Source organism: Blennius ocellaris (assembly GCF_963422515.1).
Source record: "Blennius ocellaris genome assembly, chromosome: 8".
Classification (NCBI taxonomy): domain Eukaryota; kingdom Metazoa; phylum Chordata; class Actinopteri; order Blenniiformes; family Blenniidae; genus Blennius; species Blennius ocellaris.
In genome coordinates, this window is record NC_137657.1 from 27,390,814 (window position 1) to 27,417,880 (window position 27,067).

Below are 27,067 nucleotides of genomic sequence, written 5' to 3' on the forward strand. Positions count from 1 at the left end.
AAACAGAAAGCAACCCGTGCCAAAGGGACTGGGGACAGAAGACAATTCCATGCCAAAGTACCAACAAGACTGGGACCGACAAGGCCTGAGTGGGACACTGTAACTGGAGACTCAAGGGGGACACTGGAACCTAGAGACTCGAGGGGGACACTGGACCCTAGAGACTCGAGGGGGACACTGTAACCTAGAGACTCGAGGGGGACACTGGACCCTAGAGACTCGAGGGGGACACTGTAACCTAGAGACTCGAGGGGGACACTGTAACCTAGAGACTCGAGGGGGACAATGGACCCTAGAGACTCGAGGGGGACACTGGACCCCAGAGACTCGAGGGGGACAATGGAACCTAGAGAACCTAATGCTCAAGAGGAAAGGCCAGACGGGAACAGGTCACAGGAGAAACGCCCCCCCCCCCCTTCAAAAGCCGGTACCTGACGGCCCAAAGACGGGGGGACGGGGACTCGAAACAGAAAGCAACCTACGCCAAAGGGACGCCATATTTCCAGTCGTGACAAGACTGGAGGCCGCGGTGGTTATTTTACAAAGAGGTATGTTGTGTTAACAAAAGCACATATAATCACCATGTTTTACTAAAAGTTTTCACCTGCGCTCACATTTTCCCAAAAGACGAGCACCCAGATGTTTCCACTTGAGCACTACCTGGGGTTATACGGTATCCAATGATGTATTAAAGAAAACTTGGAACAATTAATTGTGGATTCTTGATCGTCAATAAGATTCTGTCGACGTGCGTGATTTGAGGAAACCTCAAGTTTGCAGCCTCCAAACAGCAGCGTCACTCCTCCTGCGCCGGTCGCTTGGCTCTCCTGCCGCCTGGCAGGAAGACGTGGAGGTCAGTTCCATGCGGAGGGCAACACGTTCTGCATGCGGTGCTGCACCGGTCGCTTACCGTCTGCCGTGGATCTGGAGCAGCGCTGCAGAGACCGGAGGCTGCAGGAAGAGTCTGGAGGAGATGCTGAGTGGTCAACAGAACCTCGTGGTTTCTTCTATAGATCAGTGTTAAATACAATCCCAGACGACGACGGGCTATTTAACGAAACCCCGGATCTCATAGCAGCACGAGTGAAATGGTGAGATGTGTCACTATGGGATACTGCATATTACATTACATAAATTACATTGATACTTATATCATATTTCATATAGCATATTGCATGTACATATACATGTGCAAGTACACTAATACCATTGGTATTATTATTACTGATATATATATATTGTTGTTATTTTGTTGCTACCATTATTAGTGGTACTATAAACGAGTATTATACACTATTTCACACTGTTATTATCTGTATTATTGTTATTATTATTATTATAATACCTACTTCTAATGGCTCTGCCACTGCACCTTACTATTTATTTATCTTGCTTTTATCTCCTGCTTATTTCTAAGTACCCATGTTCCGTTCTGTGTTTTACTTTATGTCGTGTGTGTGTGTGTGTGGTGTGTGTGTGTGTGTGTGTGTGTGTGTGCGTACCTGAGAAGGTCGGACTCTCTTTCCTCAGCACCAGCTCCTCTTTCATCAGACCCGCCATGTACTTGGAGTACGAGAACGACAACTTCGGAGAAATTGAAGGGAAAAAGTCTTTTCACACTGTTTTCACAGGACAGGTGTGTCTTTCACCGTAAATGTACCGATGAGGAAATCGTTCAGCTTCTCACTCTGTTCACTTTCCTCCACTGCTTTCTTTCACTCCCTCCGTCCTGCCCTTCATCCGCCTCCTCGTCAGAATCCGTGTCTTCCTCCTCTCTTCCACTGGAGTCTCGGCTCTCCAGCTCTCGCTGTTAAAACAAGGGAAGGTTAAACTGCGGTCAACGTTAATTTTTCCGGCCACAGCTCCGCCTCCACAACCTGAGCTCGACTTGCATCCTCTTCTTTCCTCCTCCGCCGTCTCACTCTGGCTCGGTGCTTCTCTCGTTTCTGCTGCAGCAGAGGAAGCAGCTGCTTTTCTTCCACACCGTTGATGAATCCTTGAAACTCTGGCCAGCGCTTCAGTAATTCCCTGAAAACGGACGTCTGCACATAAAAGGAAACAGCCGCATGAAGCTCACAGGCCCAGAGGAAGAGAAACATTGTGCAGACGCTGCAGCGCCTATTTAAAGAACGGGCGACTGGTTTCAACGCATTCAGGGACGACGACGATCAAGGTCCAATGCATTTGTAGATATCTCCATCCCCCGGTTGATGCCCATCATCAATTACACTCTACGGAGTTCCTATGACCAAATAGACGTTTCCTCAGACTCCCACTCATCGACAAGGTCCAGAAACTGAAAGTCCTCCCCTGCTGACATCGACTACCTTGGAGCAGGGGTGCCCACACGTTTTCAGCATGCGAGCTACTTATAAAACGACCAAGTCAAAGTGATCTACCCGCTACAGAAATGCAAAACGTATATTTATTTTCAAATATATTGAGGATTCTTTTTATGTACAATGTATAATGATGTACCTTGCAAAACCGTACGAGCCAATATTGTGCAACACGACATAACTAACTATGAACATTCTTTGTAATTACCTGAGTTTACTCTGACGACCCTTCTTTGGTGTTGCGACGCTCGACTGGCAGACGAGACGAACGCACTTCGAAAATGACATTGTGGAAAAACAGTCCACCTCCCATTCCTCATGAAGGTGATAAGTTTTCGTCCTCTCACTTGGTTGAGAATTTTTGGGGGGCTTCAAATTTGCGGTAACTCGCTGACTAGCTTGTTAGCTGATATCCTAAGCCACACTTAGCGTCATTGTTTGCGCATGTGCGGTGACCTGAAGGTCAGAAAAATTCAGCCGTCATCTGACGCTGCGTTCGATTGTACTCGTAATTCGGAAAGGTAAATTAGTTTCATTACACCGGCGTCTATTTTTTTTTCTAATGTCATGCGATCTACTATTGCTACCTTTGCGATCGACTGGTAGATCGCCATCGACGTATTGAGCACCCGTGCCTTGGAGGCTTTACAACCTTGCGCCTCGCCCCAGCTCCACCTAGTGGTCAAACGTAAACCCTACACTGTGAGAAGGCGATATTGCACTTCTCACCATCACTGTGCGAAACCGTCCATCGGCACAACTGACCGTCCTTAACAACATCCTGGGTCTGTAGTGAGGTACCCACTGAGCCCCACGAAGCTGGTACACAGTCTGAATACTGGCAAAACTCAGCAAAGTGAAGCTGACCCCCCCCCCCCCCCCCCACACACACACACACACACACACACACAAAACTCAGTGAAAGTAGTCCCAATCGTTGTTCATGCTGCTTTCATTTTCTAAGATATTAAACAATATCTGAAAGGTCAAGCAGAGGTAAAGGTTTTGTCAGCTCTCGTAAAAAGAAAGATTGAAATAAAACTTAATTCCATTTTTTGAAACACCCGACGACAACCTCGTCTTTTCCTCATTCGCTGAAACACAACCAGGCCCGAGTCGCGGTGAATCCTCAGTTCCTCACCGACACACATGGCCAGTCAACACGGGCAGCACACACACACACACACACACACACACACACAACAGAAATAAACAATAGACCCTTATGAAACGTCAGACGGTTCCGACAGACGCAGCACCTGTGCCTCTCTGAAGACGTAAGGGCCCAGCTCATCACGGTTGTCCAGGATGTTCTGGGCCTGTTCAGGGGGAATGTCGATCTGCAGGGCGGGGGGCACGGAGGAGTTGATGAAGCAGCTGACGATGGTGGAGATCTTCTTCTGGACGGTGGCCTCGTCACTGTGGGAGTGACAGAGGTCCTGCAGGAGCACCGAGAGAAAGCGACGGGACAGCACTTAAAAGCCAACGGCAATACTTTCCAGCTTGAACATTAAGAGGTTAAATCATCATAATACATTTAAAAGTGCAGGGAATTTTTCCTTATTCTTTCAAAATGTGACTTGCTTGAAGGCCAGGCTTTTGTAGGTGCATTAACAATGTGTCCTGCAGCTCAACCTCCCGCCATGTCATTCCACAGCCATTATTTCTGGGGTCCTCTTGGTGCATTCTGCCCACTCATCTCGCCTCGCTCGGAGAAGAATACTCTTTGAATGGACATCTCCCACCCTCCCCTCTCATCTTCTTGGTTGAGGGACGTCATGTTCTTCATCAAACTTGAAAAGATTAAATACACTCCGAGAGGTTCTTTAAACGATTTTGTCACTAGGTGGCGCCGCTTTATCTCTCACTTTGAGAAAAAGCTAAAGTTACTTCCCCATGCCTGAGAAACAACTCTGTCCGTTTGACATCCAGGCTTCTCCTTTCAAGATTTGTATTAATGTCTACATGTGATGTATTGGGCCGGCATTCTGTATTCTGAGGTTGAACACTCATGTACTTTTCTTTTTTTTACACCGTTTCTTATTTTTTAAATGTATTTGTCAATTTTATTTGTCCAAGGATGTTGTTTGCGGGATGGAGGAGGGTGGGGCTGTTTATAAATGTTCGTATATGTGCATAAGTAAAATTCAATAAAAACCATTTGTGGAAAAAAAACAAAAAACAATGTGTCCCAGCAGCACATCGACCCGTCGGTGTGTTTATTTTTTTACCTTGTACTTCTGCACCTCCAGCCAGAAGTGCAAGTCGTTCTCCAGGAAATCTCCCTCCGTGGAGACGAAGAGCTGAAACAGCTGGCAGGTGACGGGGTTCCGGAGGACTCTGCGGAACTGCATGATCTCTCTGGAGGAACTCATCCACAAGCCTTCCGTCTGCAGAGCGACAACAGAGCAGCAGGAAATGCCTCATTTCAATCCATCCACAATACATCCAGCCTCCTCGGAGGATTTCCTCTCACCTTCCTGGCTTCTCTCCTCGCTCTGCGACGACGGTGGGCGAGTTGTGAGCCGCCGTCTGGATTCTAGACTCCGGAAACACACAAGAGGTCAAAAGTGAGAAAACCATCAAACTGGGACTAAACAGAGACGTTGATCAGCTCCTCTCTCCCTCTTTACCTCGGAGAGTTCCTCACCTCCTGCTCATCAGTGTAACGTTAAACTACCTCTCATTACTTAATGAGAGGATCCCTGTGACCAGACACGGTAAACTTGATCGCATAATGAGGTCGAGCGGAGGAATGTGTGGTTTCCACGTTTCCACCTGATGAGGCGACCTGAGAGAGCGTCCAGTGTCGCTCTCATAGCGCCAATGTGAATAAAAGTTCAGTTTTCACAGTTACAGTGTCAGGGCAAAACAAATATACAAAATCTATCCGTCTTTTATCAACCAAAGTCTCTATTGTCCCGTGGTGGCGGTGTCCTCTTCTGTCCTCTTCTGTCTTCCTGAAATCAGTCCATCTTTCCCCACTTTTCTTCAAATTGAGACTCCTGTAATCTTAGATTGTGAGCGAGTCTCTCCATTACAAATATTTCCTCAACAACCCGTAACCACCGCTCCCGACTTTGTACCAAAATCTGGTCATCACTTTCTTGCTTGCCGTTAGTAATATCTTAAACGGATATACGTCTTCTCTTCGTATCACATTATGAGTTATGTTTCCCAAATACAGCATCTTACAAGTTTTGGGGAACTGATATCCTATTACTTCTTGTAAACTCTGTAGTTTACCGGTAGTTTGTGACGGGACCAAAGTATATGTGTGTGATCTGCATCGACGTGTCCGCACGGTCTCCAACATGGTTGCTGTGCCGACACCACTTTTGTCCTTATTTTTGGAGTTACGAAAAATCTAGCAATATTTTTCCAACTAAATTCCCGCCCAACCCTGGAGCTGGTGGCCGCTGGACTGTGATTTACACACAACAAACCATTCCTCTTCTGTTATTTGTTCATTTAGCTGTGCGTCTGATTTTTTTTTGCTCTCTGGTTCGTACAGCTGGAATCAAACTCGGGTCGTTTTACCGCCACACCTGAAACAACGGGACGCTGCCGAACGAGGATCTTTACATCTTCCGCTTTCTGGATTATAACCGGTGAACAGGCGTCAGTGTTTGGTGTGACTGTGACCGGAATGACAGTAGCCGTGCCGCCGAGGCCGATGGGAATGTGAGACGTTCACAATCATATAGCCTGAGAACAGAGCACCGCCTCCATTAGCGACGGATCGTTAAATACGTCCTGATGAGTGGAGGAATTTCTGTTTCACATCCAACCAACTTTGTGAAATCCTGAGACCACCAACCATGAAGGTTCATATAAATCAGCCTTTTTGAAATGTTCCTCAAAGGAGCACAACAACAGAGGAAATGTATTAAAACCAGTGAATCCTGATGTAATAACTGAAGAACTGTACGTGACTATGAGATTTGCACCTCTGCTTTGCGTTTCTGCCGCTCCGTGAACTCCGGCGTGGACAGAAACAGAGGAAGCCACGTTCTCTCAATGCGAGTCCTGACGATGTCCTGGATCTCCGCCGCCGCCGGGTTTGAGAGACAGTCGGACTTCAGACGCTCCAGTCCGCCGGTCATCTGTAGGATCTGAAACACAGAGTGTCAGCCGCCAGCTCCCTTCATCCCGGACGACAAACCCGACTCTTTCTTCCTTCAACTTCAAGGGCAGATCACTGCTGGGCACGTTCTTCTCCCCCCATGTGGACGTGGCGGGTACTCCAGTTGGTGATGCTTTCTTGATGTTTTTCATACGATGGGAGTGACAAAGGTCGTCCACCAGAGCTGAATCACAGCAACAGTGACACTGCAGACGTCTTTCAAAGAGGCCAATGACAAGAAGGACCTCAAACTCTGGTTAGAAACCCTCACTTGACATGCAGATGGTCTGCAGAGAGAAAGTGACTGAAGTAATGAAAGCACCCTGCTGTCAGCAGGAAGTCTGCTGGATGAGCAGGAACTAGAATCCTGTCTTTGACTGGTCACGTCGTGGGTTCGGGTTCTTAGGGAAAGTTTGAATAATCTGAGCGATCAACCTACATTGTTCTTTTGTTGTGTTGTGACCGGGCCGTCGGGTCTGAAGAAGTACTTCTTGTGGAGGTATTTGGTGACGATGTGACGGGACCTCTTCTGTCGGACCTCCTCGTCCCCCTCAGAAGTCCTCCTGTACTGCTCCAGGTCCAGCCAGCACCTCAGGTGGATACTGAACCAAACACAGGGGATCAGAAACAGAACGCTGTTTTCTCATATACTGTGTGTGTGTGTGTGTGTGTGTGTGTGTGTGTGTGTGTGTGTGTGTGTGTGTGTGTGTGTGTGTGTGTGTGTGTGTGTGTGTGTGTGTGTGTGTGTGTGTGTGTGTGTGTGTGTGTGTGTGTGTGTGTGTGTGTGTGTGTGTGTGTGTGTGTGTGTGTGTGTGTGTGTGTGTGTGTGTGTGTGTGTGTGTGTGTGTGTGTGTGTGTGTGTGTGTGTGTGTGTGTGTGTGTGTGTGTGTGTGTGTGTGTGTGTGTGTGTGTGTGTGTGTGTGTGTGTGTGTGTGTGTGTGTGTGTGTGTGTGTGTGTGTGTGTGTGTGTGTGTGTGTGTGTGTGTGTGTGTGTGTGTGTGTGTGTGTGTGTGTGTGTGTGTGTGTGTGTGTGTGTGTGTGTGTGTCTCACCAGGCGTCCTGCTTCTGTAAGAAGGACATGAATTGATCAATCTCATAGCGATGACGAAGTAAAGAACCCAGTCGGTACTCTTGGTACTCTGGGGCCACTCTGGACCAAGACTCAGACAATATACGAGTTGTAGAGGAGGAAGAAGGCGGAGTTATCGATGAAGAGGATGACTGCTGTGGAAGAGATGAAGACAAAGACTCTCTTTAACTTCCTACTCAGACGTTGTGAAGGTGAGGATGTTTTAAAGCACATGGATCACGTCTTCTAGAACACAGTGGAGCGTTTGATCAACAAGCTACTCAGCAATACACGAACGGTGGTAAGACGTCGCTCTCATGTTCACGTTTATGAAGCCGTTTCAGGCTCACAGGTGTGTTTACTGGCTTTCAACTGAGCTCCGGCGTTTTCTAAATGTCGGAGCTGCTGGACGTCGACTGACCTGCTTCAGCTGCCGCTCAGATTCCTCGTCCAAACTCTGCACTCCCCTGGACTCCTGGCTGTCGATGTGACGCACCTCCTCCTGCACACACACTGCTGCTAGTGACTGAAAACAAGAAGAAAAGAAGGACAAGGTGGCATGTAAGTACAGAAACTATGAGAGAGACACTTGAGCTGTAGTGAGCAGCTCTAAAGTACAGATATTCTTCTGTATGATTCTTTGTTGTACATGAATAGGAGACATTTGCTGGAGCTTTGAGTGGCTGCTAGCTATTAGTTCCACTATATGATCACCTGCTGAATGTGTCTGTCCCTGTTGACCAACAGTGTCCACGGCTCCAGCAGGATCTGCAGGACGCATTTCTCCACCCTGTCAAACGTCTCCTCAGAAGGAGACATCCGCTGGTCATGCACCTCCTCTATGACCTCCTCATCGACACCGATGCATCTCCTCGCTGAACTGCTGATGTATGTATCGAGAAGAAACTGGAGGAGGAGAGGAGAGGAGTCATTAAAATGTCTCGTCATCAGCAGAGCTTGTTGTCAGACATTTGTTCTCTGCAGCTTTAATTTATTGTGACGGCTGATTTTCTTTTTTCCTGAAAGAGGTTTCACTTCTGTCACTGGATATTGTATTCCTCTGCATCTAGGTTTTTTAATTTTGGTTTTAAATGAGCTGTAAGTTTCTCATAATTCGTGTGATATTTCACTTTTGGCCTTGGAACCACAGAAAAAAGAAGAGAATTACAACTACCATTGTCCTTCACCCAGTAAAACCTGTAAAGTACAGTGAAGTGTTTGTAATGGGCGTTTTAAAATCCTGAGAACAATGAGATGCATCATGATCTGCAGAAATACATCCAGCAGACGAAGTGGAACTTGATTCGAGCGTACAAATGTAGATAAAGGTTTATCCTCTTAATAAGGTAATATAATGTTGCTTAATTCAGGTGAAATCATAAAAGTTGTATTAAAGAGAAATGAGTCGGTAGAAACTGCAGCAGCCTGGTTCTCACTTTGAATCAATCCAAAGCATTTTAACATCCTACAAACACTTCATTTCCTTTGGATCAAACATCACATCTGTGCACGTCTGTATTGTAGAAAGTGTATTAATAGCATGGATGTCAGACCTGTGCCTCCAACTGGACCCTGTAGGGGTTTGGTCCATCCGGGTAGAACCACTTCTTGTAGAATTGCAGGTCGGTCCAGCAGTAAACTGCATTCACCCACAGCTGAGACAGAAACAAAAAGCTTGGATCAAATCACAGTTACACACTTTTCACTGTGTGGACGTTCCACTTTGCAGCCTGTCAATATTGAAATGGTTCTGTAAGTGAAGCAGATATCGTCAAACTGTACAGGCTGGAAAAGTGAACTTCTTCACACACATGGTCTCATTTGGACCAGAAAGCTTTTGGTACCTGGTTTCCAGACTGTTCACAGAAATGTGTGAAGTAGAAGCCAGATCGGGATTCAGCACAGAGAGCCTGGAGCATCTTCTCTGTTCTTCTGAGCAGATCTTCATCTTCGACAAACTGCAACTGGAGAAAAACCAAAGTAAACTTTGAGCTTCAAACTTCGAACAAATGATCTCCATCCTGGGTGAATGTAGGAAGACCCGTGTTTTTTGTAATTCAGATATTTCATTGTGTTGCAACTAAAATCAAATCAAATGAAACATCAATCATACAAGCAGCATCCAGGTATAATAAACTAAATCCGTCCCCATAAGCAATAGATGTGCAGCAAATCATCATCCATGCATGTTTCTATGTGACACAAACCTTGTTGAAGAGGACTTCAGGTGTTCTTGCCTGTGTGCGACCAGCAGGGGGAGGATCTCCTCCAGCAGGTCTCAGGACAGGAGGAGCTGAGGAGCCATGACAGGACGCTGTGGATCCCAGGGGAAGGCGGTCAGCAACACTCTCCTGGACACACGGTGAGGTCAGGTACCGAGGAACCCTGCAGAGGAGGAGCAGCAACAATCAATCATGGAGAAGTTCAGCTGAAGAAGCCCTCATTGCATGTCATGATATGCTGATGAGATCTGACGTTAAAGTCTGTTACCAGTAGCTGAGGAGAGCGCTATTGAAGTAGGACTGGGCTGATTGCAGTTTCTCCTCAGTCCAGCAGGGGGAGGTACTCAGGCCCAGTGTGGAAAGCACCACCTCGTTCAGGCAGAATGGACTGCTGCCCATCAGGTACCAGATCCTCATCAGGTCTAGATGCCTGAACCAAACACCAACAGTTAGATTTTGACAGCTTTAATCTCCCTGCACTTTGAAAACACACATTCTACAAGCGTTTCAATCTGTTTCTACGTCCCAGAAAAGCCTCTGGACTCTGCAGTGTTTACCTGTACTTTCTCTCTTTGTGTCGGGTCGCTTTCAGTCGCTCCATGTCCATCCAGACGTTCAGCACCTTCTCTCCTTCCTTTCCTCGTAGAAACTCCCTAAAGCCATCCAGGCCTGGACCAGTGGCTTGGCAACACACCCAAGTGGAACAATGATCAAGGCCTTTTTCCTGCTGTGTGCCTCGACTCCCCCACTCCCTATTCTTCCAGCCCCATTCAGGCTGTTCTTCCCCTTCACTCCCCCTCTTGCCACCTTGAACTCTCTCTTTCTCTCCCGGCAATCTTTCTCCGTCTTTGTCTGCCGAGTGCCGGCAAATGTTGTCTTCAGAGGATTTATCTGCACCGGGGCAATTTGTCTGGTGCGCTGAAGTGTTTGCCGAGCTCCGCTCGTCCATCAGCTTCTCCACATTTTCCAGGACCTCTTTCACCACCTTGGCAGCCATGCACTCCAGCTGCTGGTCAAGGGACTCGAACATCTGCCACCTGGACTCTCTGAGATTCTCCTCCAGGAAACTGTCTTTTTCTGTTCGCTGTGTATTTTGGTCAAACTGAGAAAGACGAGCTGAACGAGTGTCTCTATAAGAGGTTCTCTTCCCTCTGTTCAGATACAAATTTGGGTCTCGATGAAGTAAAACCTTTGACAGTCTGGAAAAGACCAAAGCAAATCAGTCACAGAGCGCAAGATGTGGCATTAAGATGCATAAAGAATTGGAGCCAACACAAGACTCCAGCACATTCTAACTCTCTCAATGTAAACAATGACCACAACGTATTGAACTACAGAGACCTCAGTCAAAGCACCGTGGTTGAAACTAGCAGACTTTATATGACAGGATGGAGCTCAAGTTTATTAGCTCATCTTTACAGGTTCGGGTCAATAACTTTTGATCAGGCAAATGACCATATTGGATCATTTACACACCTCCTCTCGTTCCTTTAAACCCAACTGTTTGAAGTTGACATTGATAGAATACGTGATTAAAAGTTGTGCTAAACTCTGAGATAGGAGCTGCTTCTGGAGGATTTCTGGAACTTGAGAAAATCATGCACTTCTGCTTTGAACTTCTCATCCAACAAATGCAGTTGCTTATGTCTCTAATTCAAATTTTACCAGCCAGTAGACCTGACATACTGTCAACATAATCCAAGAGCATCTGACCGTACGTCAGTCTCTAGTCCAACAATCAGCTCATTTAATGTCAAACATACGGCCTGTAGGCCAAAACTACTTCATGTTGAACTAATTCATGTTAAATTACTTCTTGTTAAATGACTTCATGTTAAATGACTTCATGTTAAACAACTTCATGTTAAACGACTTCATGTTAAAGTAATTCATGTTAAACGACTTCATGTTAAAGTAATTCATGTTAAACGACTTCATGTTAAATGACTTCATGTCTTGAAAAAATGTATTGAATTAAATATTCACATGGTTCTTTTTTGCCCTAAAACAAGTGGGTATTATTTGGACTCATGGTTGTTTATAGATTACGATGCGGCCATTTTACTGTTCCGACCCACTCGGGATTATAATCAGCTTTTTGTCGCTCCTGAAAAAACAAACCATGACGTCATCAGTCACATCAGAGCTACTTTTTGTTTTTTGTTTTTTTTAAATAAAATGCAACATTGTTTGTAACAAAAGTTCCTATTTTCCAGAACTTGTATAACTCTTGATGCTTATGATTGCTGAATGTGTCATTTTGATCAGATTAACGTATTTTTAATAGAGGGTCTCGTTCTTATCTTGTCTATTTCACACAGTCTAACAGTGTTTATGTTCAATGCCATTGAAAGGTTTTACAAAACGTTTCCAAACAGCTTTCAACATCATGACTGAGCTGAGGGTTGTGCAGGCAGGTTGTGAGGCCAGTATGAAATCAGTACAGGTTATAGGTATCAAAGTATTAAGATCGTACACTCATACTCATGTCGTACCTGTACTCATGGTAACAGTCGCTGTCAAAGAAAAAGGGCAATCTTTCCCTTTTGATCCACCGCATTCCTTCTTCTCTGTCCAGACACTGCAAAGGTCAGAGAGACATTCCTCAGTACAGCTCCCTCTGATTATAACGGTGCTCCACATCTGCGTACTGGGACAGTATACTGGCTATTTACCTTGGGTGATGTGCCCGGTGCTGTGGGGTCATCAGTGAGGAGCAGCGATCCGCTGGAGGCGACACCGGCTGCTCCGCCCACCACCTCAAACAGCCCGGATCTCTGGTTGAACACCAAAGACTCTGGAAACGACTGAAAGAAAAAAGCACAAGTATGAGTATTTGAGTGTGTGAGAGGGGAGTCGAGGCGCCAGCTGGGACGTATATTAGGTCGACATTACCGGTAGACTCAAGAATTCATTGAAGAAGTGAAGCAGTGTTTCATCTGAGCCCAGTGAACTCTCCTGTGTGGAGAGAAAAACATGACATCTACCGTCTCACACACACAAGAAACATGGTAGAAAATCAAAGTTTAGACTCACAAAACTATCTGCAGTTAGATGAGGAAACTCTACAAAAGAGAAACGCAAGTTACAACACACACACACACACAACTCCCATAAAGTCAGTTTTTAACATTCTAAAGGCTCTTACCAGTTGAAATTACTCCACACATTGTTCACCTGTTTAGGTTTCCTGCGTCTGACGTGGAGCCAGGCAGTCATCTGAACTGAACACCAACAAACCTTTCAGTGGAATTAACACACTGCAGGTTGCTATGGGAGTGAACGCCTCCCCGGAACACAGGGGGCAGTAAAAGTTTAACTCGACGGGAGAGTCTGGACCAGCGACAACAAGCCATTTTATATAAAGGATTTCATTCCTCAGTACCTGCGAGAACGCCTCGTTCTAATCAACTCGCAGAAACACACATTACTTTCTGTAACTAAGATCACTTACATTTGAAAAACTGGGCCTCAACTTTAGACTTGGAAGTTACATTTTCTATTCCACTAGATGGCGCCACATACCCTTTTTCCCTTCATGGTTACAGTCAAACACGAGGCAAAAAGACATTGGAAAGAGAAAAAAAATCAAGTTTATTAAAAAAAATTGGTTTGAAAACATGTTAAAAGCTCATAAACATTCTGTGTGTATAGAAAAATACATCAGCAGCTCAGTGAAATCATTCCATGCTGACGAGGCCTCCACAGAGATAAATATCACAAAACAGTGCTCAGGTAAAAAAATAAAATAAAAAAAATAAACAGACGGGAACAAACACAGTTAAGATTGGTGAAGGTCATTCTGCTTGCAGGTCGACTGGAACAAAAAAAAAAAAAAAAAAAAGGTGAGGTTGGTGCTGCAAACGGGGAGGAGCTTCCGATCACAGTCTTCGAATGTTCCGTTTGCTCTCGGCGCTTCCCGGGATCAGGATCCTCTTCGTACGACGGCCCGCCGACTGGCTGCCGCACTCCCTGGAGCCGTGGAAGCAGCACAAGCACCACGTGCAGAACTGGAACCCGCAGTCGGCTCTGCTGCAAACACCTTCCCGTTTCACCGAATGACACCTGGCGGGACTCTCGCATTTAGGGCACGGCTTGAGGCACTCGTCACTGAAGAGGGTTTTGGCCACCTGAGAGTGGAAACAAGTGGAAATGTTACTGGGTTATTTTAACCACTGGTTAAGCCCGAACCCGTGGGTTAAATCCTTCACCTGCCGTTAGCAAACAGACCGATGAATGTGTGTCGCTTAAAACACGGTCAGTCGTCCCGTTAGCCAACGTCACCGTCAAAGTGAACAGTGAGGTAAACGTTGCCGGCGAGTGTCCCTGATGCCGCTCCACCGGCAGCGCAGTGTTTTTAAAACTCTTTTTCTTTTAAAACTAGCATAAAACATGACAAACTACTATAAAACTAGTATAAAACATGACAAACTACTATAAAACATGACAGATTACCATAAAACAACCATAAAACATGACAAACTACTATAAAACATGACAAACTACCATAAAACATGACAAACTACTATAAAACTACCGTAAAACACGACAAACTACTATAAAACATGACAAACTACTATAAAACTACCATAAAACATGACAAACTACCATAAAACATGACAAATTATGATAAAACTACCGTAAAACATGACAAACTACTATAAAACATGACAAACTACTATAAAACTACCATAAAACACAAAAAACTACTATAAAACATAACAAACTACTATAAAACTACCGTAAAACACGACAAACTACTATAAAACATGACAAACTACTATAAAACTACCATAAAACATGACAAACTACCATAAAACATGACAAATTACAATAAAACTACCGTAAAAAACATGACAAACTACTATAAAACATGACAAATTACTATAAAACTACCGTAAAACATGACAAACTATGCTGCGACTAAGATTTTAAAGTGAAACATGAAAAGTGAGCTGGTTGCATCGCGTTGCCTCGTCTTTTTTATATTTTGACCTGAGAGAACGATCTAGATTATCAGTCGTTACGTCAAATTAATGAAAAGATGGTTTAAAAACACCACAATCCATCTAATGTCGTCCACATTATTTGGTCTCAAAGCTCCATAACGGCAAATTTGACGCAATGACTGGAGGCGACATTGTTTTATTTTTTGTTTGTTAGTTTTCTCTATGGCCCCGTTGAGAAGTCGCTCTTCATTCCTGTATTGACTTACATCAAAGTTAAGTCCGCGGTTCATCATATTCTTCCTTTGTTGAACTGGCCACCAACAGTTAGCGGAGGTGCGTTAACTTTAACATCGAGAAAACACCTGGTTAAAGTTAACCCACAGCAAGAAAACAGTGCTGTTAAAAGTTAAACGGTCGGTCAAATGTATTTGACGGCCGGTTAAACGACAACAGAGTTTTGAACAACCGGGCCCCGGTGAACTTTATTGGGATAAAAACTCACTTCAAGAAAGTTATTGCGTCTCCTGCTGCTGCCCGAATGCGACAGCGGGGTCAGAGTTGGGCCTCCAGACTGGGGGGTGCAGAAGCTGGAGGTCCTGGCCTGAGCCTGGACCATCTTCAGCGCCGACCTGTTAAAGGCTCTGGTGTCTGCGTCCAAGATCGTCACGCCGCCGCTGTTCTGCAACACAACAGCAAAAACCTTATATCCACACTTTTTTTTAAATCAGCTGAAGGTACAACCATGTATTGATCGGTATTGGTGAGGTATTCAGCAGCTAAAGAGATTTCTCCTTCAGTATCACCGAGTGAAGATCAATATCTGAACTCCAAGGGCTATTTTCCAATAATTTGAAAGATACAGGGGTAAATGCAGCATTTCTCATGTATCATACAGCTTTGAAGCAGTTAAAAACATCATTATTCGATAAACGCTCGTTTCTTTCTTTGATCAACGACTGGATTAAATGATTGCGTCGCTCCGGTTCAGGACTCCACACATGATCCTGTTGAAGCGCCAATCTAAGCTAACTGAAACTCCTCATGTAGCAACCGCCGTACCTCCAGAGTCATTTCAACTTCATTCAGGTAGTTCCTTTTCCTCAAGCTGGCCTGCTTGTCCTGCTGGACCATCCCATTCCAGCTTTGGCACACTTTCGCAACGCTGTCAAAACACAGAGGAGGTCCACATGACACCAAGTACAAAGTGGGTTTTGAACTTTTTTATGTTGCGCAAATAAAACCAATTCAACTGAAATACTACAATCGGCATCAAATACAACTTCTGAAACCGTCGTTTTAATGTGTTGTGTTCTTGTCTGGGTCGTCAATGGGCAAACGCCTTTATATGACTAAAATAGAAATGAGGTATGGCCTATGATCAGTAAGGAAGACCTAAAGATCTCGTGTGACGACTCAATCACCTGCAGACGCTCTCAGGGTCCAGCAGTCGGAGTATGGCGGCCAGGATGTGCCTGAGGTTCCTCTTGGTCAGCTCCGTGAGAATATCCAGCTGGCCCAGGCCCATCTTCCTGCCGATCAGCCCCGCCAACGGCATCGTGGTCCTGAACGGCCCCGCCGCCAGCAGCCGGCCTGCCGCGGACTTCAGCGGCTCCTTCGGGGTTGGACTCCGACCGGCCAGCAGAAGAGCGTTCTGCCGGCACATGGCCTGCACCAGCTCCAGAGCCGGGGTCAGGGACCGGTTGACGGGGGTTTCCCCCACGGGCGTGACAATCAAAGGCTCCGCACTCCGAGGGGTCGCGTTGTCTACCTTGGTGCCGGTCGCCCTTTGCGGGGTGACGTAGTTGTGTTTTGCCGAGGTCAGACTGTTGTCACTTGTCAGAGAGGGAGCTCTTCGAGGGGTGGCGTCAGTGAAAACCTCATCTTCGTTGAAGCAGCCGGGAGACCGCGGAGGCTTCGGGTGCCTCTTGTTCGCGGGACGGTTCTCTCGGACGCGATTCTGTACGTGCTTTTTGTCAGCGGCGTCCTCCTCAGACTGAGAGCCTCCCTCCTTCAGCGTAGAGAGCCTGTGCTGACGCTGTAGGCGAGGGCGACGCTTTGCCTCGCCCAGATTCGGCGTTTCACAGTTTGCCTTGGGCGCAGAGCGCAGAAGCTCCTGGAAGGAGCCGTCATGATCCACCGACGACTCCCGGGACTTGTCAAGAGAACCGAAGCCACTGTCCTCGTGTAAGGACCTGTTCCCAACGTCAGAAAGGAGTTAATACAGAGAGGTTGGCAGATTGAATTAGCAGGAAAACCATTCAGAGTTTCAAATAAAGAGAAGTTCATACCGGATGTATTTGGGCGTGAGTGTGGACGGCGGGGTGTACAAGGCCTCCAGGTGATTCGTCTCACTGCTGACGGGCAAACGTTTACTAAAACTTGGAGTCGCAACACTAGACTGGTCGGGCGAACAAATGACGAGGCTCGAATCTGCGTCTGTGAACAAGAGTCTGTCGAAACTGGAGTTGGGACCAGAGTGGAGCGTGGCGTCGTCCAGAGTGGAGGTTCTCATCTGTGCGAATCGGAGGCGACGTTTCCCGCCGGACAGCGACCGGTCCTGGTCCACTCTCAAAGAGTCGGTGAGATCTAAAGACTCAAAGGACGAACTGAGCCAGCGCTCCGACTTGGTGCCCAGAGACGCTCCGTTCCCCCTGCGATCTCCGCACTGCGACCTCGCACCGCCGCCTTTGACGTCCCCGTTGGAACCGCACACAAGAAGCCTCTTTCGCACCGAGGCATCCCTTTTGTGGACTTTCGGGGTTTCACACCAGCCACCTTCTGATGGGCTGTGAGCTTGGGCGCAGTCTTTAGTCAAAAGCCGAGGCGTTTCCTGGCTCCCGTCCTTTTGCGTCACGGACACCCTGAGGTTTTCTTTAGGGGTGTCGTTTAAGTCAACGGGAGACGCGGCCCTTGGCGAGTGTGTAGGTTTCCCCCGTCTCTGAACCGTACCGGAGTATCCACTGTCGTGGCAGTCAGGACCACTCCGGCTCTGGGAAGCATGAAGGTCCAGGGCGCACCGCATTTTCCTCCGACTGTGAGCGGGGTACGACGAGTCTGGAAGACGTACAGTGACCTGGGAATAAATAAGGAGTCGTTATTGAAACCGTTTCAAGAGAGTGACAACAGTAAAACTCACACCCGGATACATTGATATGGAATTTTCCCCCCCAAGAAGGATATTGTCACTCGTATCGCGTGTGTGAGAAATTCACCCTTTTTTAATGCCCCGTAAAGTAAGTCTCCAACCTCCGAGTCCGATTCTGCAAGTTTTTTCCTATTTTAAAAAGGACCATTACCTTTCCATCGTCTCCTCCGCTTGTTCATGAGGAATTGTTGGATTTCTCTCAGTAAAAGTCCCTTGATATGACCGACTTCTATTTGAGGCTACATAAATACATTTTAATCTACGATATAAAGAGGAGAGCGTCAGCCTTTTGAATCAAGTGGAGCTCTCCTCTACAGGTACATCTAACCTGAACAATAAATGTAGGGGGAAAGACAAAAAAATCACTGTAAGGCTAATACTTGAATTTTCTTTTCTTGAAAACAGGCTCAATACACATTGAGATTGTTTAAATCCCTTGTTTATCTTGTATCTAACTTTGATTTTAGCACGTCTGCAAATATGGAAATCCCTTCGTGCTTCATTGTATGAAAACAAATGAGATATTTATAGGGTTTGCGGACCGTGTTTGGACACAATCAGCTGTTTGAACACTCCCAGCTGTGTTGTGGCCACGAGAGGCTCCGTGATGCCGCTTCCAAAGCCGCCAAAAAACCCCAGCAGGAACCCGGAGGTGGGGGTGGAGGGTGTGGAGGGACTCCCAACCCCTCCACCCCCACCTCCTCCTCCTCCACCTCCACAGCCTGACACAACTCCATATCCACCACGAAGCTCCACAACCATCGCCTCTTCTCCGCTTTAATTCAGATTACGATGACAGAAAAACTCGCCCCCCCGGTCCCTGAACGCATCACCGGTTATTAACTCCAGTTAAAAAAACACATTTTGACAACTGACACACACTTAAAAATGAAGTCTACACCCCGAAAGCACGTTAAAGGGAATTATTTGTATTTTTGCAACACAAGACATTTTGTTTTGTTTTTTTTTTAACACCGACGAGTTTTAAAAAAAACAAACAAAATCACGGAGTTAAAGACATAAAAAAAACGCGGATGGTTTCAGTTAGTATCCTTCCGCCGACGACATCTCTCTCTCTCTCCCTCAAAATAAAGTGACAATGAGCACAAAATATCGAGTCACAGACCAGAAACACTCACCGACTGATTAAAAAAAAACAACAACCGAGGACTCAGGACGGGTTCTCAGCTTTTAACTCCTCTGTGTTGTTGTTTCGTGTCGGTTACATGCTCACCTACACACACACACGTACACACACCGGCCGGACTGCTTTTCAAATTTGGAGCCCTCTGGCCAGCGAGTCACGTGCTCCTGCCTCGAGTATAGACGTATGGCGGTAGAATATACACCTATAGAAAAAAGGAATATATACACACATATCAATGGAACACATTTATCTATATGTGTATGTTTCTATTTATATATACACCTATGTATCTATATGTGTATATTTATACTTATATATACAAGTATAAATATACACATATAGATACATAGGTGCATATATAAATAGAAACATACACAAATAGATACATAGACACACACACACACATATATGTATATATAGTGTATATATATAAAGTATATATATAAGTATAAATATACACATATAGATACATAGGTGTATATATAAATAAAAAACATACACATATAGATACATAGACACACACACACACACACACACACACATATATATATATATATATATATATATATATATATATATATATATATATAATGTGTATATATATAAAGTATATATATAAGTATAAATATACACATATAGATACATAGACACACACACACACACACACATATATATATATTAAGTATATATATATAAAGTATATATATAAGTATAAATATACACACATAGATACATAGGTGTATATATAAATAGAAACATACACAAATAGATACATAGACATATATAAATAGAAACATACATCCATACGCACACACACAAAAAAAAGCTTTCAAAAGATATTGACAAAATGTTCAACTTTATTTGGAGGAACAAATAAAGGTGACAAAAAACTGTAATAATGAACTCATATGATAAGGGCGGCTTTATCTTTTAGACTTTTGCACCTTAAAAACACATTAAAATACATTTCCCTAAAACAATTAATTAAGAACCCATATTCAGTTTGGAGTTCAATTACAAATTGTATCTTCACTAAATTAGGAGGCCAAAATCGCTTCTTATTTTGTAGTTATGTTGAAAAAAGTCCCTCAAAATGATCCAAATTCCATGAACAGTTGGCCATTCATCTACAAACGTAATATTTACTCACATATATATTACATATGGTATAACAGAGGCTTAATACATAGAAATAAATCCTTATCTTACCCTGATTTATTGGTTCATCAGGTATTTAGTTCAGGTGGATCATTAATGACATATCAAGAATGTATTTCAAAATATAGTATTATACTTCCTATAAAATAATTTTATATTGTTATAAGCTTTAATTTATGCAGGAATAGTTATGTTTAAGGGTACAGCAGGACATAATTTAATATTATCACCCTTTGACCTAAAAAAACCAACCTACAAATTGGTCAAACGTGTTTTTCTTCAACACACAATAGTAACTGTCGTATATGTTCATTATTTCAAAAGAATTATCAATTTCATACATGGCATCTTATTTTTCATCTTATTGGAACAACTTACTTTGTGACTTTTGCTGGAAAAAAGATTTGTATTCTTCCAGCGAGTTGTATGATAAACAAGTAATAAGGTCAAATAAGTGTATTGTTAAATAATTCACAGATTTTACCCATCACACGTTTTCTTACAAAAAAACGTAGATATAAATTACTCTTACTGAAAAGAACTCCCTGAAAATATCCTACTCATAAAAATACTGTTCTGTCATTAATCTTGCAATTTTAGTCAAATAGAATATTCACAAATAAAAAAAAAACAATTTAGCATCTCTTTGTAAATAAGATCGAACGTCTGACAACCGCCAGTCTGTGTGTGTTTATCGCCCCCTAGCGGTTGTTACATAGTATGGTTTTGTGCGGTTCAAAACTAGATTTTTGTCAATAAAGTTGTTTTAGAAAAAGAGTCCTTCCGGCTTGTGGTTACCATGACAACGCACAACACGCGAGTGAGCTTGGATCATCGTTAGCAGGTAAAGTACAGAAATTCTTTCTTTAGCGACGTCGTGTTTTTGTTCCGTTTTACACCATATTCATTCATAAAAATAAAAAAACCAATATAACTGGCGTATTTTCCTTCAGTAAGACTGTTTGCTCATATAATGAGTGAAGATTATATGGTTTTATTCCAGGAATGATGGCAGACCACAGCAGTGACCACAGTGGCGACGTCCCGCTGGAACATCTGGACTACGGATTCATCCAGACGTGCTCAGACGTGAAATACCTGGAAAAGATACTGAGAGTCCTGAGGTGAGAGAAATCCACATAAACCCGCCTGTGGTGGGCACGAGGACAACATGTGCGTTTTATTTATATATATATATTTAATAAATGGCTTCAGTAAAGGTTTTTTTTTACTTTCCTTTTGAATTTGATCAGTTTCTTGTTGCACTTTGAGATTTGTTTAATGTAGAGTGCTTTATAAATAAAATACAATAATATTATTATTATTATTATTATTATTATCAGTATTATCACTATTATTATTACTATAACTATTATTATTATTGTCATTGTTATTGTTACTATTAGTATTATTATTATTATTTTTATCATCATCATTATCATTATTATTACCATTGTTATGATTATTATTATTATTATTATTATTACGATTATTATTATCACTAGTATTATTATTATATTATTATTACTATTATTATATTATTATTATTACTATTATTATTATTATCATCATCATCATCATCATCATTATTATTGTCATTATTATTACTATTAGTATTATTATTGTAAATGCTGATATTGGCTATACAAACAGGTTGGGTTTTTATTGTTCTTTAAGTTTATTAGAAATGTTTGTTAATATACAAGCATACAGTAGAAATATAAACCAAAGAACCAACGTGTTGTGTTATAATGTTATAATGGTCTTGTCTTGTGTGAAGTCCATTCCCTACATTTTTATGTATTTATTTCTACTTCTAGTTTTGCTTCTCAAAGTGTGTGTTAACGTTTAAATTCAGAAGACGTCCTCCGTGACCATTAGTCACTTTCCTCGCAACAATTTCTCAGAAATGCTTTTTTTTTTTTTAAATTAAATCATTTATAGATCTTTTTTCAAATCGTGGCTGTTTGCGTCACTGAAATTCGATTTACGAGAAAACTCCCCTCAACACAGTTGAAACCAGAGTTTCTGCTTGCAGGAGCGGTGAAGAGGGTCTTTATCCAGACCTGGTCCGGTTCTGTGAGGGTCACCTGGAGCAGCTGGCCCCGGGGAGCAGGGCCCTCAGGGAGGCCGTCCCCGGGGCCTCGGCGGCCGGCCGCCTCTCCGAACACGAGCGGGGCCAGATCGCCGGCTACCTGAAGGTAAACAACGCCTGCCTGCTGCTGTCAAGCTTTAACGATGCAGTGTACTATTTCCGCCAGCTGATTTCAAAATAAAACCTCCAATCGCCTCGTCTGGAATGGTTGTCAATTCCTATAAAGCTAAAAACTACTCATTAAAGATTCTGGATTTTTTATTTATTTTTTTGTTTAGAATTAAGGTTTATTTCATGCTCGGACACAAATTTGATTGTTCAAATAACAACACAATTAAATGTATTTAAATAGAAGCACACAAAACATAACAGAGCAAAGCAAAACCAAATGTAAGCAATTAAATTAACAATGCCAAGACAAATGAGAAAAGCAGCGGGACAAAAGGTTAATTTAATTAAAGTTGTGTGATATTAGTAAAACTTTATTTTTATTTCTATTTTTGTTAATATGATGTTGCATTTCAAAGTAAAATGCCTTTTAAATTTTTAATATATCAAACAATCCCTGATTCTGAGTGATAGTACACGTTCCTAGAATGCCACTCTGTCAGTATGAAGGAATTCTCATGTATATTTTCCAAAATAAAACAAATTCAATTCCAAAACAAACTCATTCAATTTCCACAAAATGGATAATTTAATTTCATATTTCACATTTTTTTCATAATTAGCTTAAGAATTCCATAATATAATTTGTTTTACTCATCATTCATTCATTATTTGTGTCTATTCCATTATTCTGTTTATTTTTAGTGTCGGTTTTCTGTAACGTTATCAGTGTTTATCAGACAGTTTATACATGCACACATATACAAATGTAAATACGCATTCACACACCTACACTTCCTCATATTCTCCCTCTCACCCAATGATATCCTACTCTTGGAGAGAAATGTCAATTTCATTTAATTTTTTAATGACTTTACAATTCATTTTTTTTTTTTTGGCTCTTTTTTATATTACTAAACTATTTCCTTTCTCTTCTATTTCACATTATGTAAATAGTATTTGAGGTAGCACTTGTTTGTCTATAGAATTTATTGTTCATCATCACACATCTATGGAATTGTTTACCGTTTTGTATTGTTTATCTACACTACCTTAAATAATAATTTTTAAAAAGTCCCATGTTTCTCTGCCATTTGAATGTGTTTTTATTTGTATTTTTCCAGGCGTGGCAGGAAGAAACAAGGAAGATGGAAACTTTCCTGAAAGATTTGCCGTCATTCGACGCTTTAATGGAAAGTTTGCCACCCGTGAGAGGCTCCAATCACCTCATTCCACTGAATCGGGTGAAATAAATCACATAAATTATAAATCATAAATACTGGGACGTGCATAAATGCTCATATGCAAGACGGAGTCTTATATGAAGTTTTTATTTTAAATCTAGAATTCAGTTCCGAGGAAAAGTCATCCTCGACCGCGGGACTATGGAGAATGGGACCGGTGAGAGAATCTCCCTCCATCTTTGTTTTGTTATTTACTTATTTACTTATTTATTTACCCTTAGATGCACACGTGGGGTCAAATGACAGGCTTGTTATTCTTCAACATCTTTAAAATGAAAAGTTGTCATATATTAATATTCCAGGTATTCCTCATAAAACATGTTTGTGACATGAGGCCATTTGCATTTTTATTTATTTTTTTCATTAATAATTATTAATACTGTTAACTAACTAAAAAGTTGAAAAAGTTTCAAAAAGTTGAACAAGTTTCAAAAAGTTGAAACAGTTGAAAAAGTGTCAAACAGTTGAAAAAGTTTTAAAAAGTTGAAAAAGTTGAAAAAGTTTCAAAAAGTTGAACAAGTTTCAAAAAGTTGAACAAGTTGAAAAAGTGTCAAACAGTTGAAAAAGTTGAAAAAAGTTGAAAAAGTTGAAAAAAAGTTGAAAAAGTTTCAAAAAGTTGAACAAGTTTCAAAAAGTTGAACAAGTTTCAAAAAGTTGAAAAAGTGTCAAACAGTTGAAAAAGTTTCAAAAAGTTGAACAAGTTTCAAAAAGTTGAAAAAGTGTCAAACTGAAAAATTGTCAGTTGTAAAAGTTTCAACAAGTTGAAAAAGTTTCAAAAAGTTGCACAAGTTTCAAAAAGTTGAAACAGTTGATAAAGTTGAAAAAGTGGAACAGTTTAAAAGTTGAATGTTTGAAATCGGTTAAGATGTGAAGAAGTTACAGCGAGTGTAAAAATTTCTCCATCCGTTAACGTTGGAAAAAAGTTGCACAAAAGTTGAAATATTTCAAAAAGTTGACGAGATTTCAAAAAGCTAGAACTTAGCCGGAAAAAGTGCCAAAAAAAGTTGCATGATTTGATATTTGAATGATTACGAACGGGTGAAGATTGCCAGAGTAGAAGCGATTCGAAAAACGTACAGAATAAACAGAATAAAGATTTGAATCTCAAGAGTGTGAATGCCATGTGAATGCCATGAGTTGCAACAGTTTCATTAGTGTGAATGCCCTGCATGAGTTGCAACAGTTTCATTAGTGTGAATGCAGGGCATTCACACTAATGAAACTGTTGCAACTCTTTGTTTTAAAGATTTAGAAGACTAACAACTTAGTATATTGCCCAAACTCTACCCATACCCCACGAGTGGAATCGTGTGGGTATCGGTAGGTTGTGCGTCCAAAGGGTAAACAAAGTCTGCGGTTTACACACGTTTTCGTTGCCCCTTCAGATTCGATGTGGACAAAGAGTGCGCAAAGATCGACGGGACCGCGGTCCAACGGGATCCGCCTGCTGTGTCCGAGGAGGGACGTCGTCCCATCAAGACGGAAGTGGACGTCTCAGGTAGTCAACCCGATCCACTCGTGGTCGCTTGCAGACTGCTCACTTCTATCGCGTGCATGGTTTTAACACGTCTGTTCTGACGTCTCAGCGGCGTCACGACAGGAGAGGCTCCGTCTGTCGAACCACGAAAAGGCCAAAGGGAATGAAGCTTTCCGAGCCGGCGACTACGAGGAGGCGGTGGCGTACTACTCCAGGTCAGGTTATCGAAACGTGACGGCCGTGAAATCCATCTTACGTCTCTCCGGGGAATCGTGTTGCTTAATTTGGCATTAAAGGACCCATATTGTACTAAATCGACTTTTCTGTGCTTTTAAAGGGTTCATTTTGAGTTGCTTTTTTTAAAAATCAGGACTGAAGTTGATTAACAGATTTATACACAAAAAAAAATTTAAGAAATATTTATTCAATATATTTTTTTAAAACAGCGACGAATGCCACCAAAAGGAGTTCACAGCAAAATCAGTGACTTCATCTTCTAAATGGGCATTTAAAGGGTTAATTTATTTTAAAAAAAATTTTTATATATTTGGGAGTTTTGATCAGGACTGAAGTTGATTAACAGATTTATGCAAAAAAAAAAAAAAAGTTGAAAAAAATATTCTTCTGATATAATTTTACAGCTGTCAATGTTAATGGATGAAAACAGCCACGAACGCCACCAAAGGAATTTTTTTTGTTAACGCTCCGCAAGGGTTAAAGATCACAAAAGTGCTATTTGGGGTTCATATACATCCCCAAAGTGTTTTTTTTTTTTTTTTTCATTGATTCCCTCAAGCTTGAGTTCACAGCGATCTTTCTCTGTTCTAACTGGTGCTGGAGCTCAACACTTTCATCTTTCTTTGTTCTAACTGGTGCTGGAGCTCAACACTTTCATCTTTCTTTGTTCTAACTGGTGCTGGAGCTCAACACTTTGATCTTTCTCTGTTCTAACTGGTGGGGGAGTTCAACGCGTTGATTCAATTTGATGACGGGGCACCACCATGCTGATGCGTGGTAATACTGTATCACCCACATTATTATCCCACATGAGCATAGGATGGACTGTGAAACATGAAATATAGCCAAATATGGGTCCTTTAAAGCCGTTTATTACAACGCCAGGGAGGACATTCTTACATTAACGGCGCTGTTTCATCCCAAAGGAGCCTCTCTATTATACCGACGGCGGCTGCGTACAACAACCGAGCCCAGGCGCAGATCAAGCTGAAGCGCTGGCTCTGGGCCGTGAGCGACTGCCAGAGTGTCCTCCGGCTGCAACCGGCCAACGTCAAAGGTGCTTTTTCCCCAATTCTACACTGCCGGCAAATCATCCCGCACAAAAGTGTTGCATGTATCACATATGTGATATTGGTTTTCCCGCCTCCAGCCCTGCTGCGTCGAGCCACCGCTCAGGATCACATGGGAAACTTGCAGACGGCCGCTGAAGACCTGAGGACGGCGCTCAGGGAAGAACCGCACAACGCCACGGCCGCGGTAGGTGGTGGGAACCTATATTATTAAACTCAGACCAACTGTCATTTCAAGAAAACCAGCCCCAAAAATGTATTTCATAAAAGGGACTAATGAAGCATCTGTTTGTATTTGTTTTGTTTTGGTTTAGAAAACCAGGTTAAAACCATTATTTTACTATGAAAAGTACCTGCGGTTCCTGCATTTGTCCACCAGGGGGATGCGTTGTTTTTGTTACATTACCAGACAGCAGTGAAAACGCTTGTTTTTATATCACAATGTTATTTAAGGATGCTCATTTTGCCTTAGATTTTTGAATTTATTTTGAATTTCATTGTAGTTTTCTATTACCTGATTTCCCTTTTTTTTTTTTTTTACTTTTGCGCTGCATGTTAAAACAAAAGTGCTGTATTATCGTTGTTTTATATAAAGTAGGTCTGAGGAGAATCACAGTGATGAAAACAGTTTTAGTTTTTTCCCTTTTCTAAAACAGTTTTCTATTTTTATTTTTTTTAAAG

General features: G+C 42.6%; 2 protein-coding genes across 2 annotated transcripts; both read right to left on the reverse strand.

The window, feature by feature from the left end:
• Positions 1-796: 796 nt before the first annotated feature.
• Positions 797-13,296, reverse strand: rgs22 (regulator of G protein signaling 22; the record flags this gene model as incomplete). Its single annotated transcript, XM_080500576.1, has 22 exons — positions 797-834; positions 1,503-1,584; positions 1,688-1,807; positions 1,878-2,042; positions 3,599-3,778; positions 4,571-4,729; positions 4,816-4,878; positions 6,290-6,454; positions 6,929-7,067; positions 7,517-7,689; positions 7,956-8,036; positions 8,249-8,440; positions 9,088-9,189; positions 9,379-9,498; positions 10,123-10,186; positions 10,314-10,437; positions 10,506-10,608; positions 10,688-10,858; positions 12,233-12,337; positions 12,408-12,563; positions 12,652-12,714; positions 13,282-13,296. 22 exons carry the CDS (start codon positions 13,294-13,296, stop codon positions 797-799), a joined length of 2,580 nt encoding a protein of 859 aa, XP_080356702.1.
• Positions 13,297-13,637: 341 nt separating this feature from the next.
• fbxo43 (F-box protein 43) lies at positions 13,638-18,612 on the reverse strand (the record flags this gene model as incomplete). The annotated part of the gene is made up of 7 exons (XM_080500577.1): positions 13,638-13,886; positions 15,208-15,384; positions 15,765-15,867; positions 16,127-16,897; positions 16,994-17,576; positions 17,655-17,759; positions 18,393-18,612. The coding sequence occupies 7 exons, from the start codon at positions 18,610-18,612 to the stop codon at positions 13,638-13,640; spliced, it is 2,208 nt and encodes a 735-aa protein (XP_080356703.1).
• Between the last annotated feature and the right edge of the window lie 8,455 nt (positions 18,613-27,067).